General features: G+C 41.2%; 1 protein-coding gene across 8 annotated transcripts in view; it reads right to left on the bottom strand.

Moving 5' to 3' along the window:
• The window catches only part of PHACTR1 (phosphatase and actin regulator 1), a 520,404-nt gene that overhangs the window by 226,764 nt on the left and 276,143 nt on the right, over window positions 1-17,497 (bottom strand). The window contains exon 1 of one of the 8 annotated variants that reach the window (XM_084872733.1): window positions 1,362-2,039. The exons of the other annotated variants lie outside the window; for them this stretch is intronic. Coding sequence (XP_084728859.1) covers window positions 1,362-1,614 — 253 coding nt within the window. The 5' untranslated portion in view covers window positions 1,615-2,039. Of the gene's footprint in view, window positions 1-1,361; window positions 2,040-17,497 lie in introns of those variants that run through there. 8 annotated transcript variants of the gene reach the window in all.

The following is a 17,497-nucleotide window of genomic DNA, read 5'->3' as shown; positions in this document are numbered from 1 at the left end:
GGCTTTGGATCACCTCGTTCACCCATTTATATTCCATAGGTGTCATTACCTTATATCGTAACCAAAGGACCAAACACAGGCAGTGTGTGCTTCTCAAAATACCCTCCCCTAAACCTAACAGAGGCAGCATTAGGGTGTTCTGTGCGCTCCTGGCTTCCTCCAGCAGGGCCCCCCAGTCTTCCTCTTGGATGCCCAGTGCCGTGATGCACAGCCTCTCTGGCATTGTAATCAAAGAAAAGAATAATTACACTAGCAGGATGCTAATTTTGAAAAGATGATTAGCCAAGCCACGGTCGCTTCATTCACTCTGCACTTCAGAGTCCAACAATGAACACGAGGGATCCTAAGTAGTATTTGCTCTTCCAAACAGAGCAAGAGGACCCGCTGGTTGATAGGAAATTTCTGTCTGTCCAAGCAGGTGCGAGTGTCAAGCGAGGCACTGAGCTTCAGGTTGGCCAGTAGCTCATTCTTCCCCTGCAACATCTGCTGCCTAAAACTTTTCCGAGACCTTACGTGGCCCTCCGGAGTCTGCTCCTGGAGGTGCTTGGGAACCGCCTGGAGGCTCCTGCGAAATGCACTGCCACCTAGGCGCGCCCACCGCTGCGGAGGCTTCTGCCTGCTGGGCGCGGAGCTGTCCCTCCTTCTTGGCTCCTTCTGCCTCAGTGGCTGGCAGCCGGCACCCCCTCCTCCCCGCTTCAGACAGCATTGGGGGGAGCTCTCTGGCTCGCACACACGCCCGCTCCAAAGAAGCCGCTGCACGCCCCTCCCCCGACTCCCACATTCTGAACATAAGGCATCATTCCAAGAGGGGCCAGCGGCACTCCAAAAATCACCACGGCCATGTTTTGCTCCAAACAGGCACCATTCAACAACTCCACAAGTCCCCGGGGCGCTGGGCACTGTCGCCAAGGCCAAACCCCCTCTCCAAAGTGAAGGCACATCTGTAACACAGCCCATCTGGACCAAAGGCTGTATCCTACCTTAACGCAAAGATGTGAGACTAGCTAAGAAGCCCAGAGAGCCAAGAAAGCAGGTGCAGGAGCCTTTTCAAAGCTAATAATGTTGCCCTTAACAAATAACCTAAACCCCAGGTTTCCTAAGAGAAAAACCCCAGATTAGCCCGTTTCATACCCCCATTTCAAATGCCTCCTTTGGGGGATGCAGTCCGGGTTTGGCTGCTCCTGTCATCACTCTGCAAAGTGCCTGGGCAGGCGGGTGTCACCCCTGGGGAGCGGGCTCAAGTCCCCGCGGTTCTCCAGGCAGCGAAGCTCCTGGCGCCCCGAACTGGGGACCAGCGGAGCCACCTCAACGCCCGCCTCCCGCGCTCGCCCGCCGCCGCCCCGACGGGCCCAGGCACTCACCGTCCCGCGTGTCTTCCCCGCGGCTGCAGTTGCTGCAAATGTGTTTGATCTCCTTGCCTAGTTGACAATGGATCACGAAGGACACGTTGTTGCTGTTGTTGGGGGCGGGCTCCTTCAGGGGCTTCATCCTCAGCAAATAAAAAGCTTTCTTTTTGGGTCTCCGGGCGCTGGCGCCTGGCACCGCGCCCTCCCTGCAGCGCGGCGAGCGGAACGCAAACCTCCCGGGCTCCACGGCGCGCGTGGGCTCCGCCATCCATCCGGCCCCCGGCCGCCCCGGGCCCGGCGCTGCTCCGGCCGCCGCGCGCTGCCTCTTGCACCCTGTGCCGGGCCAGCATGCCCCCGCCCCGCGCTGCACCCTCGTGTCTACAGCGACCAGGGCGGGCCGGGTCAGGGGAAGGCACGGAAAGGGTCTTGACCTCGCTGCCTGATCCAATCCTTACCCCAAGGCTGGGGGAGGGTTTCCGGAAGGTACTCCTCGGTCCTACCTGCGCCTCGCGTGCACATCCTCCCCTGGCAACCCCACCCCTCAGTAAACCTCAGCCCCAGCAATGGGAGCCTGCTGGTTCAGCAGCTACCTTCACTGCTCTCTCTGGAGCTCCCAGACAGAAGCCAGCCTCCCCCTCTCCCTTTCCCCCAGCCTCACAGAGCAAAGGAAAGCAGGAGGCACCACCCAGAGAAGGCAGCTAAGCTGGGAGCCCTGGAGTACAAGCGCCTCTCTTGGGCCAGAAACAAATGACCTTCCTCTGGGGGGTCCATCCCACAGTCCTTGACTCTCAGTGGAGCCCCCAACCTGTTACAATATAATTGATGTTTTCACCCTCAACAGAAATTCCCCAGCCTGAAGGGGGCCTTACACCGGTGTCATTAAAACTCTGAGTAAAAAAGGATCAGAAGAGGCTTGAACAAAAACTCAGAAACAACTTGCAATTTTGGGATCCCAGCCAGGCTGGTTGAAGATTCCATAGATGTTTTAGCATAGCGAGCAGCCTTAGCAAGTGGCACCAATGGCTCCAGAATAACAACAGCCACCACAAGTTATAGAGCTTCTTTGTTCTGCACTTTAAAAAGAAATCACACTGTGTCTATACAATACTGGTAAACCTGACTCAAGGTATTGTGAATCCCACATCACCCTTTAGAACTAAGTTTAGAAAAGTCTTATATCACGATCGAGTTAGGTGCTTATTCTAAGAATAGGGACTTGGGGGCCCAAAGCCCTTAGATTCTGGTTTAGTAGGTCAACTTAGGGGCCAGGAATGTATAGCTTTAATAAGCTCCAAGTGATATTTTTTTCTTTAATTCTTTATTGTTTAAAGTATTACATATGTCTCTTTTTCCCCCCTTTGACCTCTCCCTGGCACTCTCACCACCCAGCACATGCCCTCACCCTCCTAGTGTCTGTGTCCTTTGGTTATGCTTGTATGTATGCATTCTAGTCCCTTAGTTGATCTCTTACCCCTCACCTTTCCCCATCTTCCCCCAACCTTTCCCTGTCTTCTCTCTGAAGTTTGATGTTCTAATCAATGATTCTCTTGTCTCTGAATCTATTTTTGTTCATCAGCTTATGTTGTTCATTATATTCTATTATACAAGTGAGTGAGATCATGTAAAATTTATTTTTCTCTGACTGGCTTATTTTGCTTAGCATAATGCTCTCCAGGTCCATCCATGCTGTTGCAAATGGTAAGAGTTCTTTCCTTTTTACAGCAGCATAGTATTCCATTGTGCAGATGTACCACAGTTTTGTGATTGGTTTTTCTGATTTCTTGGGGTATATTCCTAGAAGTGGTATTACTGGGTCAAATGGGAGTTCCATTTTTAATTTTTTGAGAAAGCTCCATCCTGTCATTCACAGTGGCTGCACCAGACTGCATTCCCACCGGCAGGGCACAAGAGTTCCTTTTTGTTCACATTCTCCACAGCACTTGTCATTTGTTGATTTGTTGATGATAGCCATTCTGACAGGTGTGAGATGGTACCTCATTGTCGTTTTGATTTGGCTCTCTTGGATGATTAGTGACTTTGAGCATGTTTTCATGCATCTCGTGGCCTTTTTTATGTCCACTTTTGGAAAGTGTCTATTTAGGTCCTTTGCCCATTTTTTAAATTGAATTGTTTATCTTACTTTTGTTAAGATGTATGAGTTCCCTATAAATTTTGGGGATTAGACCCTTATCATTTATAATATTGGGAAATATGTCTTCCCATTCAGTGGGCTTTCTTGTTGGTTTATTTTGCTGTGCAGAAACTTTTTATTTTAATGTAGTCCCATTTGTTCATTTTCTTTTTAGTTTCCATTATCCTAGGAGCTGTATCAGTAAAGATATTACTACAACGTATTGCCAGAAGCCAATTCTAGCATGTCATAATTACAAGAGTTCCATCAAAAGTTGATGGGACTTGGTGGGCTCAACACGGACTGAGCCACATATGTAATTACCTGTTGGAATGGCTGGAAAGGCATTTCCCCCAAATCTGATTGCTTGCTGCCAGACAGCTCAGGGCGTTTATTGCCTCTTGTTGGCCAAACACCTGAACAGCTGTAGGCTATTCTCCAAATTGACAATGCTTCTATAAATTCTACCATTTGAAACCTTACCCTTTGAAGTGTATGTCTCCACATTGCCTTAGGACAAATTGTGTTAAATAAATAGCACAGGGTCCTTAGACAAGGGGTAGTCTTTCAGCTTCTTTAACTGAAGCTCCTCTAACCCCCAATGCCTTTCAAAATTATCTTTCGTCTTTGGATTTCTTCCTGAATCAGCCCCTTTTTCCAGATTGCAGAACCCTTTGTAAGGCTGAGACAAGAATCCCTGCAATGTATGTCTGATATTTTGCTGCCTGTGAATTCTTCTAAGATTTTTACGGTTTCCTGTCTTATGTTTAAGTCCATTATCCATTTCAAGTTTATTTTTGTGTACGGTATAAGTTAGTGATCTAATTTCACTTTTTTGCATTATCACTACCAGTTATTTCTAGAAACTTCCCCAAAGTCAATTTCATAATACCCTGTGACTGACACTTCCACAAAAGGCAGGCCACTGCTAGTCTTTCCTCCAAATTCTACCTGTATTGCTCAGCTTTCAGGTAAAAAGGTCAATAATCCACTGGGGATATTAAATTCTGTGTTATAATATACTTTTGATCATTCCACTTCTACCATTCTGTTCTTTATGCTACTTCTCATCTGCAAAAAATTCTGCCCAAATCATCACATTCAGTTTCATTTCCACAATGTAGTTAGGAATATCAGGTGTCCAGCCATCATAGCCTGCTCTAGAAAGACATGGCAGGGACTGAAGTGAGAGCCAAGTGTTGGTCTTGCACTCTTTTTAATTAGATCACGACCAAGTCTCTCCCGGTGCCTCTCAGTGCCTTTGGTGAACCCTCCCTTCTTGCCTGGATCACAGCCAAATCAGTCACTTGTAAATCTTGCTGTATCTGCTCATGTCAGATTCATGTCAATTGGTCCCTGACTAATTAATAGCCTTATTAGCAAAGGACCCATTTGTTATGAGGGAATTTATTGCATTGTGTCATAGGCAAGCACGAATTATTCACTTTTTCTAATCCTCAAGTCTCTTCCCCAAACTGTATTTCCTCTTAACTTACTTCTTCATTACATTTTTTCTTAAATGAGTTTTTTTTAAATCACATGCCTTACTCTCTGCCCTGAAGGTAAGAATACTGGGCCTTCATAAACCCTGTATGGTTTTATTAAAACAACTGAGCCTGCAATAATATTTTATTTACTCACCAGATACTAAACCAGATTTAAGGGTTCTGGAGGTCTCTGTTGTAAATGGCCAAATGGCATTGTGGTATAAAGAACTCTGACACAAGCAGCAGCTGAGGCTCAAATGTTAAAGGAGATGACCCACAATTGCAGGGGGCTTGTTATTCATGCTAAGTATGTAAAAACACTAATATCTACCCCAAAAGGTTGTGGGCTAGATCTTTTCTTTAGGATACACTTAACTTGTAGGGCCCCTCCTTGAAACTTGTTGGGGTGCTAAGACTTTGCTATGTATGCTAAGGGTAACCCTGTAGACCAGGAGATCCTGGTTCCTGGGAGCCTGGGAGAAATGCAGCATTTCAAGCTCTACTCTGGAACCGGCATTTTACCAAAACCATCAGGTGGTTTAGAGGCACATCAGGGCTGAGAAGTGCCCCGGCAGCCAGAGCAATCACAGTCTTACATCACTTCCAGTGGAATGCACATTTTGGTTCTGAAGTAAATAATGTCTAGAACCTAATAGAACCTAACCCGATCTTATAGAACCTAAACTATAATAAAAGAGAGGATCCACTCAATGAAAGGACATAGAAGAATAACCTCCACACCCAGCTGAAAACATGGGTGCAAATCTGTAACAGGGAGCAGCCATGGAGAAATGTGCCTTTAATAGCTGAATGGGAGCCCAGGGTAAAGGGCCTTCTCAGTGATGACGTGGAAGGGGTGGAGGTGATGAGGAGAGGTTCACTGGGGAAGTTGATCTGAAGCAGGTGGGAGCAGAGGGGTAGCGCTGGTGGTGGTAGCTGAGTGGGGAGGATACAAGCTCTTAGGCTAGAAGGAGTTCAGTGTAGAGAATGGTCAAGGCTGGTCATTAGGCTGGTAGGGCTGTTACACCCAGCAAGACAGTGCCTGAAAAGTGGGCTTTCCATTATGATGATGGGAAGGCGACTGCAGATCTTGAAATCCCCCAACTCTGAATATGAGAAAGGGTGTGCAGGCAGTTTGGGACTAAGATTTGGCTGTGCTTTCTGCTTGTCTACACCTCACCCTACTTCAAGTGCTCTGCACTGGTTAGGATTACAGAAAGTAAAAATCAAAGTTAAGGGTAGAAATTTGGAAACTCTTGCATAGTGCTTTAACTCTTATGAAAAAGACAGAGTAGAAATTCAAAATATTAATGTCAATATAAGGCAAAGCAGTGGAACCACTTCAAGGGGTGTACTTAAATAAATATCACTACACGTATTGGATGTAATAAAATATTTAGAAAATGTATTTTCTCCCTCAATATTTTTTTCTTTGATTTAAACTCAAGCAATCCATTAAATTTTCTTCCCACTTCTGTCTCTTTTCCTGTTTCTATCCTCCCTCTTAAGAGGGTTGAATGGTTCCCTACTTCCTCCATGTCAAATCCCTGGAACACGTGCATATGGCTTTATTTGGAAAAAGGTTCTTTGCAGTTATGATTAAGTCCAATGATAAGTGTCCTGACAAAAGACACACAAAGGAGAGACCCAGAGCCAGAGAGGAGAAGACAGACAGGAGAGGGGAGGGGAGGGTGACGATGGAGGCAGAGATTGGTGTGGTGCAGTCACAGGAATGCCAACTCTGTCTTTTTCATAAGAATTAAAGCACTATGTGAGCGTTTCCAAATTTCTACGTTTAGCTTTGATTTTGACTTCCTGTAAGCCTAATTACTGCGGAGCAGTTAAAGTCGGCTGAGACATAGAGCAGCAAAAATGCTCTTCACCAGGAGCTGGCAGAGGCAAGGGGTGGCATCTCCCCAAGAGCCTCTGGAGAGATTGGTCCTGCTGACACCTTAAGTTTGGACTTCTTTTTTCCAGGACTGGGAGAGGATAAATATTGGTTCTAAATCACTATATTTGTGTTTATTTATTATAGCAGCCCTAAAACACTAATGTATATCCTAAATACAAACATGTTATATTTCTAGTATAAGAATAACATCTATTTTTTTCTCTACGTTTGATTTAAATGTATATATTAAAACCAGAACTGTAAGCTCATCAATAAAGTACAGGGTTTCAAGTTACTTTCAAATGGTTCACAAACACAGAATTGGGACACACTGCTGCTACATGCTGGTTTGTTTTTTATTTAAATTATTATTATTTTTGTTTTTACAGATACTGGAATGGGAGTATGGAATGGAATGGAAAGTATACTGTCATTAAGAGAGGGTTACAGCTTCAGGCTTTTTTACTGTTTAGTGTATTGCATTTACATTCCGACCAAAGAGAGATGAGCAGAGCTTGCTGTGGGAGGCCAGTGAGGATTGTTGAGGCAATCCAGTGACATGTAAGTGGAGCCCATGTGCAGGCCTTGTGCTGCGTCTGCTCCAGCTGTGTCTGCTCCAGCATCCTTTCTGACTCTCATAATTCTAGTTATTAAATATTTTTAATATCACTCGTATAAACATTAAAAAACAGCTGCACAATTGACAAGTTTTATTTTCCTAAAAGAAAGGCTTTCTATTACCATGTTTTCCTTTAAAATGTTTGGAGCCCATTGCAAAAGTTTTTTTTTTTTTTTTTTTTTTGCCTTCGTTTAATCCAACCTGGCAGATTTGGGGTATGAGTATGAGAGCCAGGGAGAGGTCATAGGCAGTGGGTTTGAAGAAACAATTTCATGTATCTCTATTTTTAGATTTTGAGTTATTGAAAATACAGTTGAGAATTTAAATGATCTCAGCACTTTGAGTGTGTTTTTGCTAAGGGTTTGCTTCCCCCAAAAAAATTTTAAGTAGAGAGCAATTTTACATTTCTGCTTGTGATAATTATGCTTAGTAAGGAATTGTTCTGTGCAAATTGTTCTGCAAACACTTAGGAGATGGCAACCCGATGAGAAGGGAAGATTGGAAGCATTTAGACAAACAGGTGGTTTGAAAGAGGTGATTGAGGGAACACTGTCAGGAGTCTACTCCTGTAGCTTTCTGATTGCAGTGTTATGCTGGGATGTCTCCTTCTCTTCCTGCGTGGATAGGGAGAGCAGTAAAGTGGTCTAGTTCTTAAATGCAAATGAGAAGATCGTGTCCATAACAGGCTATGCTGTCAGAGTGAATGTACTTTTGTGGCTGCAGTGGAAGGAAGATCGGGTCCGGCAGGGTCTTGTTATGTCAGGCATCACTAAGGCCCACATCGCCTACATCCAAGAGAGGCTCAGACATCTCTGCGCATGTCCAAGGAAAACCAGAGGACAGACTGGATAGAGGCTGAGAACTGTTAGCGATTCTAAGTGAGAAGTGTGTTGTTCTTAAGTAGTTTCTTTTTTAAAAAAATATATTTTTATTGATTTCAACCAGGAAGGGAGAGGGAGAGAGAAACATCAATGATGAGAGAGAATCACTGATCAGCTGTCTCCTGCACACCTCCTACTGGGGATGTAGCCTGTAACCCCGGCATGTGTCCTGACCTGGAATCGAACCTGGGACCCTTCAGTTCATTGGCCAATGCTATATATCCACTGAGCCAAACCAGCTAGGACTGACATAGGTTCTTTACATTTTGCTCCAAATTATGTAATTCCATTTAAAATGAGATTTATAGCCTCATAAACATAGCCATATTTTTTTTAAAGGCCAATTTGGGTAGATTTATACACTTTAGGATATTTATCTTATAGAAATAAAGACATCAGAACAAAAAGATGTTAAGTATGATTATATAGCAATAAAACAAAGTAAAGTCCACCAATGAAGAAATGACTGCATAAATTATGGTATATTTATAGCATGATGCCACTAAAAATAATTAGTGACAGGTAAACACATTGGCTTAGAAGAATTTCTACAATGCATTGCTAATGAGAAAATTAAGATTCAGAGAACTGACTGCAATATGAGATCATATATATATATATATATATATATATATATATATATATTTGTTAATCCTCACCTGAGAATATTTTTCCATTGAGAATTAGAGAGTGGAAGGGTGGGGGAGAAACACAGAGAGAAATACTGATGTGAGAGGGACACATTGATTTGCTGCCTCCCACACTTGCCCCCACCAAGCCTGCAAACAGGAACATGCCCTTGATGGGAATTGAATTTGGGATCCATTAGTCCTCAGGCTGACACTCTATCCACTGAGCCAAACCAGCTAGGGCTGACTTTATTTTTGAAAGACAAATATTGCAAACATTAATACTGTTCTCCACATATTTCTGATTTGCTATGCTCAAGTCCACGATGGGACTGCAGTTTGTACATCTAAATCCCCTTGAAGGCAGATGGAGCTCTGAGCCTAGCGATGAGCTGAAGGTGAAGACAGTGGCTGCTGCTTCCCTTTGGAGTCTGCATTGCGTCCAGCCTACCTGCTCACTCACAAGGGCCATGGAGTATAGAGAAGAGCTTTGTGTTGTTTAAACTCCTAAAATTTTGGAGTTGATTTTACTAAATTTTAACCTCGTCTGTCAAGACTGACACAAACAATGGCCAAAGTGCATGTGTATGTGTATGTATTTATTATAAGTAGTCATCACACCAACTCCATACAATGGAACTATTCTCTCCATTTTATGCTTCAGGAAACTGAAGCTCAATAAGATTAAGCAAATTTCCCAGGTTACACAATTAACATTTTATCAACTAGAAATCTGAGCCAAAATATGTTTAACAGCAAAGCACACCTTTCCTTCGCCAAGGATCCCACCAGCACGCAGAGAGCTGCGAGGCAGCTTCCTTCAGGGGTCCCAAGCGCTATGTTAGCACAGAAGCACAGGGCACCGTGACATACAACCTACAAAGGCTACCAGACTACAGGCACAGGGCACACAGTAGGACTGCAGTTTGTACAGCAGAGCAGGGCCGCTGTGTGTAGAGAACAGGGACGAAAATAGGACACGCTGGTTCTTATCTATCATATATATTGGCGGATTCCTGCTCTTTCATTCTGGAAAACAGACTGGAATTGATACTCACCGATGCTGTCTTTTCAGGGCTAGGATTGTATCTACAGTGTGGAGAGCCATTTAACAAAAGCTTTTGATCTGCTAACGATAATTGGCTATTAGGACAGAATTACAATTGTGTTTGTACAGAGCAGGTGAGGAACAAGGTAATAGGATAATGTAACATTGGCAAGAAGCACAAATTGGCCAGTTTTTCAAGTGTGAGAACTTTAGTTATACATGAAACGTAACTGTGTGTGTGTGTGTGTGGGGGGGGGGGGGGGGGGAGGGTAGCTGTGAGTAGCCAGCGATGGGGATATTTTAAGTGGGTACCACAGGTGTATAAACGTGTGACATGCAAATTATTCTTTCCATGGAAAAAAGGTGGCTTTACTCACTGAGGAACATAGTACATTAGCTCTAAGACTTGTAATATGAATGATCAAAGGAGTATCTCTTTTTCTAACAAGCCAGGCTGCACTCCTCTTCCCAGCACTCCAGGATCCTGTGATCTACTGAGCTTCTAAAGCAGGTTTTTACAGCAGAGAAGCTGAGCTGAAGAAGAATTACGTTTATTTTTATATATCATGTCATAAGCTTTCTTCTCAGATATATATTATATCCACACAAATATAACAACAGTTTGAAGCCATCTTAAATGTAAAAGGAAGGTTATTTACAGGAATGGAGGGGTAAATGAAAAAGCAAAGAGAGGTAATTTGGAATTTAAGAGTAGAGGATAGATACACATGTGTATATAGATAAGGATACACTCTAAACACCCATTCAGGGTAACAATGACGAGTTTGCAGGGAAAGACCGTCCACTGTAGGGGAAGCAGGGAGAGACCGATGTCCTGGTGAGTTGGTGAACTTCCAGCGTGTCAGATACACTGCTGAGGTTTTTACAAATAATAGATCCCATATTTTAATGTATGTACATATTCATAAAGTAGAACCACATAATAACAGATATATTACAATGAAATGTTATATAATATATCTTATGTATATTTTTAACTAAAATAATTATCATTTAATCCCATAACAAATCTACGGTGTGAGGGTTTCTGACCCCCACTTGACCAGGAGGAAGCTGAGAGATGGAGAAGTGGCACAGCTGCACGGGGCAGACACAGCAGAGCCCAGACTGACACCCATGCCAACTGCTCACCCTTCAGAGACACGTTCACTCTCACTACGTCGAGCTGCTGCATAGAGATTTGTCCACAAAAAAGAGGCTCCAGTGAAGTGGAAAATATTTTTCCAACCCAATGCAGGAAGAAGTTCCTGGAGGACTTCCTGAAGTTGAAGGGCAAACCTGTACTATGGTAGGGCTATCCCCTTCCACTGGAACTAAGTCTACCTTTCCAATTTTATTTTATTTTTAAAAACTTTAAAAAATATATATTTTATTGATTTTGTACATGGAGGAAGGGAGAGAGATAGAGAGTTAGAAACATCGATGAGAGAGAGTCATCGATCAGCCGCCTCTTGCATACCCCCCACTGGGGATATGCCCACAACCAAGGTACATGCCCTTGACTGGAATTGAATCTGGACCTTTCAGTCCCCAAGCCGACGCTCTATCCATTGAGCCAAACTGGTTTCGGTTTTAATAGTAACAGAAAAATATAATTTTTTTTCATTCCCAAATGTTATCAGTAACTTACTTTTAAAAACATACCGTTTTTTCCCCCCTTAAAACTCATCAGTGAAAAAACAGACTTATTAAACCGTGACAATCAATTCTTAGGAATTATAATTTTAAAAAATGAAAGGAAACATGTACAGGATGAATATTAAATCAACATATGTGTGTATTTTACCAAACCTTAGGAATAGAGGCTATTTAAATGAAATCTTGCAAAAATGTTAACTGTTTGAAGTCCCTTTTCCAGGCTCCCTTTCTTTTTTCTTTTCCCAAACGGACAATATGTCATGTCAGGGGAGGCCTGGAGCCCCCAAGTTAACATCCCCCGATTTCAAGTGAACAACTGTGTCTTCCCAGGCTAGTTACCCTTCCAAAAATAATCAGTCAATACTTCAAAGGCAAAGAAGCCTTTTATTTTTCCAAATCCTACCCTGAACTTTACCTCACAAAGAAACTACTCCCGTTTTGCTTGTGAAAGGAGGTACAGACACTGCTCGACAGCCTGCCTAAATCTGATGCTCCCCGTTAAAAGTTCTCAGACATGCTCAGAGGCATCGCTGCATATGAATGACAAGCTTCGCTCACAAAGCTTTCTTACTAATATGTTCATGCGTCCGTACAGGACATACTATCAATAGTATAATATATGCCTGTATTAGGATGTGCTAATCTTTCTTAAACAGTGTGTGTTAAGTCAATTGTGAATTGTTCAGAACATTTTACACACAGTTTGGGAACTATTACCCATCAGCAAATTCATTTAGAATAACCTCCCAAGGTAGGCATTGGCAAAACTAAGCTTCGTTTTTGACAGTTGTACACAATCAGCCAATAGCTGGCATTGCTTCTATGTTAATATAGTTCCAGGCATAGATAGGCTTTTTCATTGTGTTGCTATATTTGAAGCAGAAGAATAATCCAGGAAACACACAATGAAAATAGGAAATGCTTAAATTTTCCCTCAGCTTTTGTTAATTTGCAAATGATAAGAAATGAAGGTATTTCGACATGTAATGTTGACATAAAAAGAGAGCTCATCTATTTTTCTATGAATAATATTCACACCTAACAATGAAAGCAAGCAGAAATGTATATAATGCTTTGTAGTGTTTGGTGGCATCTTGCCAGGTCAAGAAAGAAATTGGTGGCTGAGTTAATAGAGCAAGCATTTTTCCTTTACCCAAGACACAGCATTATTTGCTAAAAGAGATGAGCAATGTGCTGCTGTGTTCTCCAAAATGACCTTAGCTCAGAACTGTATAAAACAGGGCAGACATCCGTAAGCCAGGAAGGAAAGGATCTATTATCTGCAAATATATAGTTTTGGCTATTAATTATAAATAAAGCATAAGTTTGATAACATAAACTGCCCAGAATTGTTTAGCTCACTAATTATTGAAGGAATGAATGAAAGAGTCAATAAAGTCTTTATCTTCAAATCCAGAGATACTACTGTCCATACTAATCATCTATCAGTGTCACCTGGACCAAAATCTCAAGTGGTGACGGTCTTATAAATGAGGGGAACTCTTCATGGACATTCATCAAACATGACCTGGAGGATCAGGAAACACAAAGGTTTCAAACTAAAGTGAAAAAGAAGAGAGAAGAGAGAAGATCAGAAACAAGAGAGCACTTCCACAAAGTGAGGGCATATTCTTTACTGGATTTCACTTCCCAGGCTGCCAGAATTAATTTTTTTTTTTTTTTTTTTTTTTTTTTTTTTTTTTTTTTTTTTTTTTAGGAGCTGGCCCTCTGGGTACTTGTGAGCATCCCTGGTCATCACACCTGTCATTGGGCATTAAAGTTGCTGCTTATTTATTTATTTACTGATTCATTTATTTATTCATTTATTTTTAGAGAGAGGAGGGAGAGACAGAGAGAGACAGAGAGAAAGAGAAACATTAACGGGTGTCTCCCACACATTACCCAACTGTGAGTTGAACTGGCAACTCCTGTATATGCCCTGACAGGGAATTGAACCTTCTGCTTCTCAGTGTATGAGACAATGCTCCAACCAGCTGAACCATACTGGCCAGGGTGAAGAGGTTATCTTTTTATGGTAGAAACTTGATTACGTTGATCTGCTGTTTCAAGTGGTTGTGCTGGGAGAGGGACATGAATCAAATTGATTGCAATGTGTAGTCTTATTCTGAAATTCAACAGTCCTTGTGCAAACTGTTCCCGGGGTGCCCATTCCTCCTTCTCACCTAGCTTTGAATCCTCTGTGCTATCTAGGATCATTCCTTCATCTGCTGTGTAAGTCTTATGAATTTCTCTTCTTATTCCTTCTCTCATCCTATCTAATAAAGAGGGAATATACAAATTGACAATCACACCATAACAAGGTGGCTGTGCCCACAGTGGAGGCCAAGTTCTTGTAATGAGCCTTAATAAGCAATCAGCAGGGACTTGAGGCTGTGTGGCACTGGGCTGGGGCAGGGGACCTGAGTCTGCCCCCCACCGCCTGGTGGGGCTTGACAGGGGACCTCAGACCACATCCCCTTCCCCAATGCCAGGCTGGGGGACCTCAGACCTTGGCCCTCACACCAGCACTGGGCCATGCGACCTGAGGCTGCAGCCCCTACCAGCAGATCATGAAGGGGGTGGGGCCAGCTGGGTCTGGATCTAGCTTAATAGGGTTGGGGCCGGCCAGGTCTAGGTCTCGCACAACATTGAGGTGCACATGGGTGGGTGGGCAGGGACTTGACTCTGGGTCCCATGGTGTGCCCCAGACTCTGACAGGAGGAAGATTTTCATATACATTTTACTAATTTTCTTTAATCTGACACTTCTATTATAAAGGGCAAATTATAATATTAAAATATTTTCTCTGATTAATTCCCTTTTAATATGCACAAATTGCATGCACTGGGTCACTAGTTTAAAATAGAAATCCCCAAAGTTGGGAGTGGAATGAGATGGGAATCTCATTTTAAGAAAATGAATTAAAGAAACAACTTTTAAAGTTAATTTTTATGATTAAGAATCCATCAAAATGCAGAAACAGGTTTGGCTCAGTGGATAGAGCGTCAGCCTGCGGACTGAAGTGTCCCAGGTTCAATCCTGGTCAAGGGCATGTACCTTGGTTGTGGGCACATCTCCTGTTGGGGGTGTGCAGGAGGAGGCTGATCGATGTTTCTCTCTCATCGATGTTTCTAGCTTTCTATCCCTCTCCCTTCCTCTCGGTGGGGAATCAGTAAATTACTTTTTTTTTTTTTTTAAAAGAATCCATCAAAATAATTTGTAAGTTATTAAGCATCCATCTGTATATATCACAGTACTACTTCCATCAGTGAAAACTTCTCTGAACATAGTCTTTCTCCTGATTCTTTCATAAATCTTTTCTAACAATCAATATTTCCAGAAGGCTAATTGAGTTAACTTGGATTGCAAAGATAAAACTTTCATATTTTTTTGCCTTCAAGGTACTCAATATATTATTTGATGAATAAAAGAGGGGATTGAACTAGTAGATGATTTCTAAGGCCTTTCCAAAAATGCAGTTTTCTGATTCTAATATATGTTTAATTACAATGATTGGAAGAGTGTCTTGAGGAGGAAAGATACAAATAACTAATTTTTAAGGGAAGAGGAATATTACCCTAGCTAGAAGCAAGAGCCTTCAGTGAGCATTTTGCCTTTCTAAGATACCAAATCTTGACCCAAAGCCTTGACAGGCCTTATCTTCCTCCATCTTGCATATGTCCTACCACCTTGTGGTTAGCTACGCCAGGTGACTCCCAGTTCCCACAATACCATGCCTTAACATGGCTTCCCACACGCTATTTACTCATTTGGAACAACCCCCCCTTCTCTCTCCCAGGAGCCTTTTTCTTATTCTGCATGTCATAGTATTAGAGTGCCATTTGGAAGGCTACCAGAACTATCTTCTTAGTCCCCAGTGTCTCCTTGAAACCTAGCACAAGTTGAACATTTATTGTCTCACCTAATAAATATTAGCTTCTTATTTATGACACATTTTAAAGATACAGTAAAAGACAACAAATACTATATTACACACGTGTGCATTTAGTCAGGTTTTAAAGTGTTGACATTGTGTTCTAGTTATCTTATTCCTTTAAACAGGATATAAAGAAATAAAAATTACAGGTACAGCCAAAGACCATCAATCCTCCCTTTTACCACCTTTTTCAGAAGCAACTATTACCCTAACCTTGATATGTATCCTATGCATATTTTTATACTTTTACCATATATGTATTCATTTGTAAGCATGATATAATACTGTTCTGTGGGTTTCAAAAGTACGTAAGTTGTATCACATTTTAAGAATCATTTTGTAATATTCAACATTTAATTCAACATTATATTTTAAGATTACTGCATGTTAGTTCCTGTAAATCTAGTCCATATCTCCTGCTCTGTTAGTATTCCAATATAGGATTATATCACAACTTATTTCCATATTCCCTTCTGGAGTGTCATTCAGTTGGTATCTAAGTCTTTGGCAATTATAGTCCTTCAATGAGCCTCCTCATACATTCCCTTTTGTATTTTTGTGCAATAGTTTCTCTAAGGAATATAACTTCAATTGGAATAGCTGTGTCATAGAATATGCATATCTTTACTTTAACTAGACATGGACAGATCTCAAAGTGATCATAACAATTACCATCTCATCAACAGTGTATGAAAGCTTCCCTTTCACCTCATCATCACTTGGTACCAATATTTTAATTTGTCTGTCAGTGTGCTGGGTGTGGTTTAATTGCTGTATCTTGATTACTTGCTAGGAATTCAGATTTTTTTTTCTTCTGCAAATTGCTTGCTCATAATTTTGTCCATTCTTACTAGTTGCTTATGTTTTGTTCTGTTTTAGGAATTTTAAGAAATTCTTTCCTATGATGAAGTAATATAACTGTCACCAGTATACTCTATTTAAAGTGTTGAAGTTTACTTTTTACATATATAGGCCATTAATCCACCTAGGATTTGTTTTTATATATGATGTGAGCTAGAAATCCTTTTTTTTTTTTTCAGTATGGAAAGTCTCATTTCCCCCTCAGTACTGTTTATTGTAGTCTCCAGTTGTTGAATGTGTATATTAAATAAAAAATGTTAGATGAGTTATTCAAATCTTCCCCATACTTACTAAATTGACTGATCTATCAGTTACCAAGTAGTCCTTCTCCAATGATTAATAAAGCAACTTTTGTCATATTCCAATGTATTGACTTATCGTGAATGTTTTTTACATATCTATTAAGATAATTGTTTTTTTCTTTGATCTATTAACATGGTGAAATTCTAAATAGACTTTATATGTTAAGCCAACATTACCTTCTTAATTCTAATTGACTTTGGTATATTACTTTGATATACTCTGCTGATTTTGGTTTCAAATATTATATTTTGAATTTTTACATTTATATTCATAAGTTAGATGGATGTATAAAATTTCCCTTTCTTACAGTCTTTTTATATCAAGGGTTTCATATCAAGTTTTATAACAAATATTTTCTTTTTTCTTTTTCTTTTTTTATCTCCTTGAACATTTTGTATAAGTTAGAGGTTACATATTTATTCTCCAGAATAGCTTACATAACTTAAAACTAATAACTCTTCTTGAATTCTTATTAAAACTCACCATCAAAACCTTTTGGCATTAATGATTTTTGGTTAGTAGATTTTTAAATTTAATTATGGATTCAATTTCTTAGAGATTTCAGTTTTCTGTTGTCTGTTTAGTCAATATTGGTAATTTATAATTTATCTGGAAAATTCTTTATCTAAGTTTTCAATTTTTTTTGCATAAAGCTGATCATAATATTCCCTTAAGATGTTTTTAAATCATCTGTTAATTATTTCC

Source organism: Pipistrellus hanaki, assembly GCF_964339955.1.
Source record: "Pipistrellus hanaki genome assembly, chromosome: 2".
NCBI classification, from domain to species: domain Eukaryota; kingdom Metazoa; phylum Chordata; class Mammalia; order Chiroptera; family Vespertilionidae; genus Pipistrellus; species Pipistrellus hanaki.
This window is presented reverse-complemented; position numbering and strand designations above follow the sequence as displayed.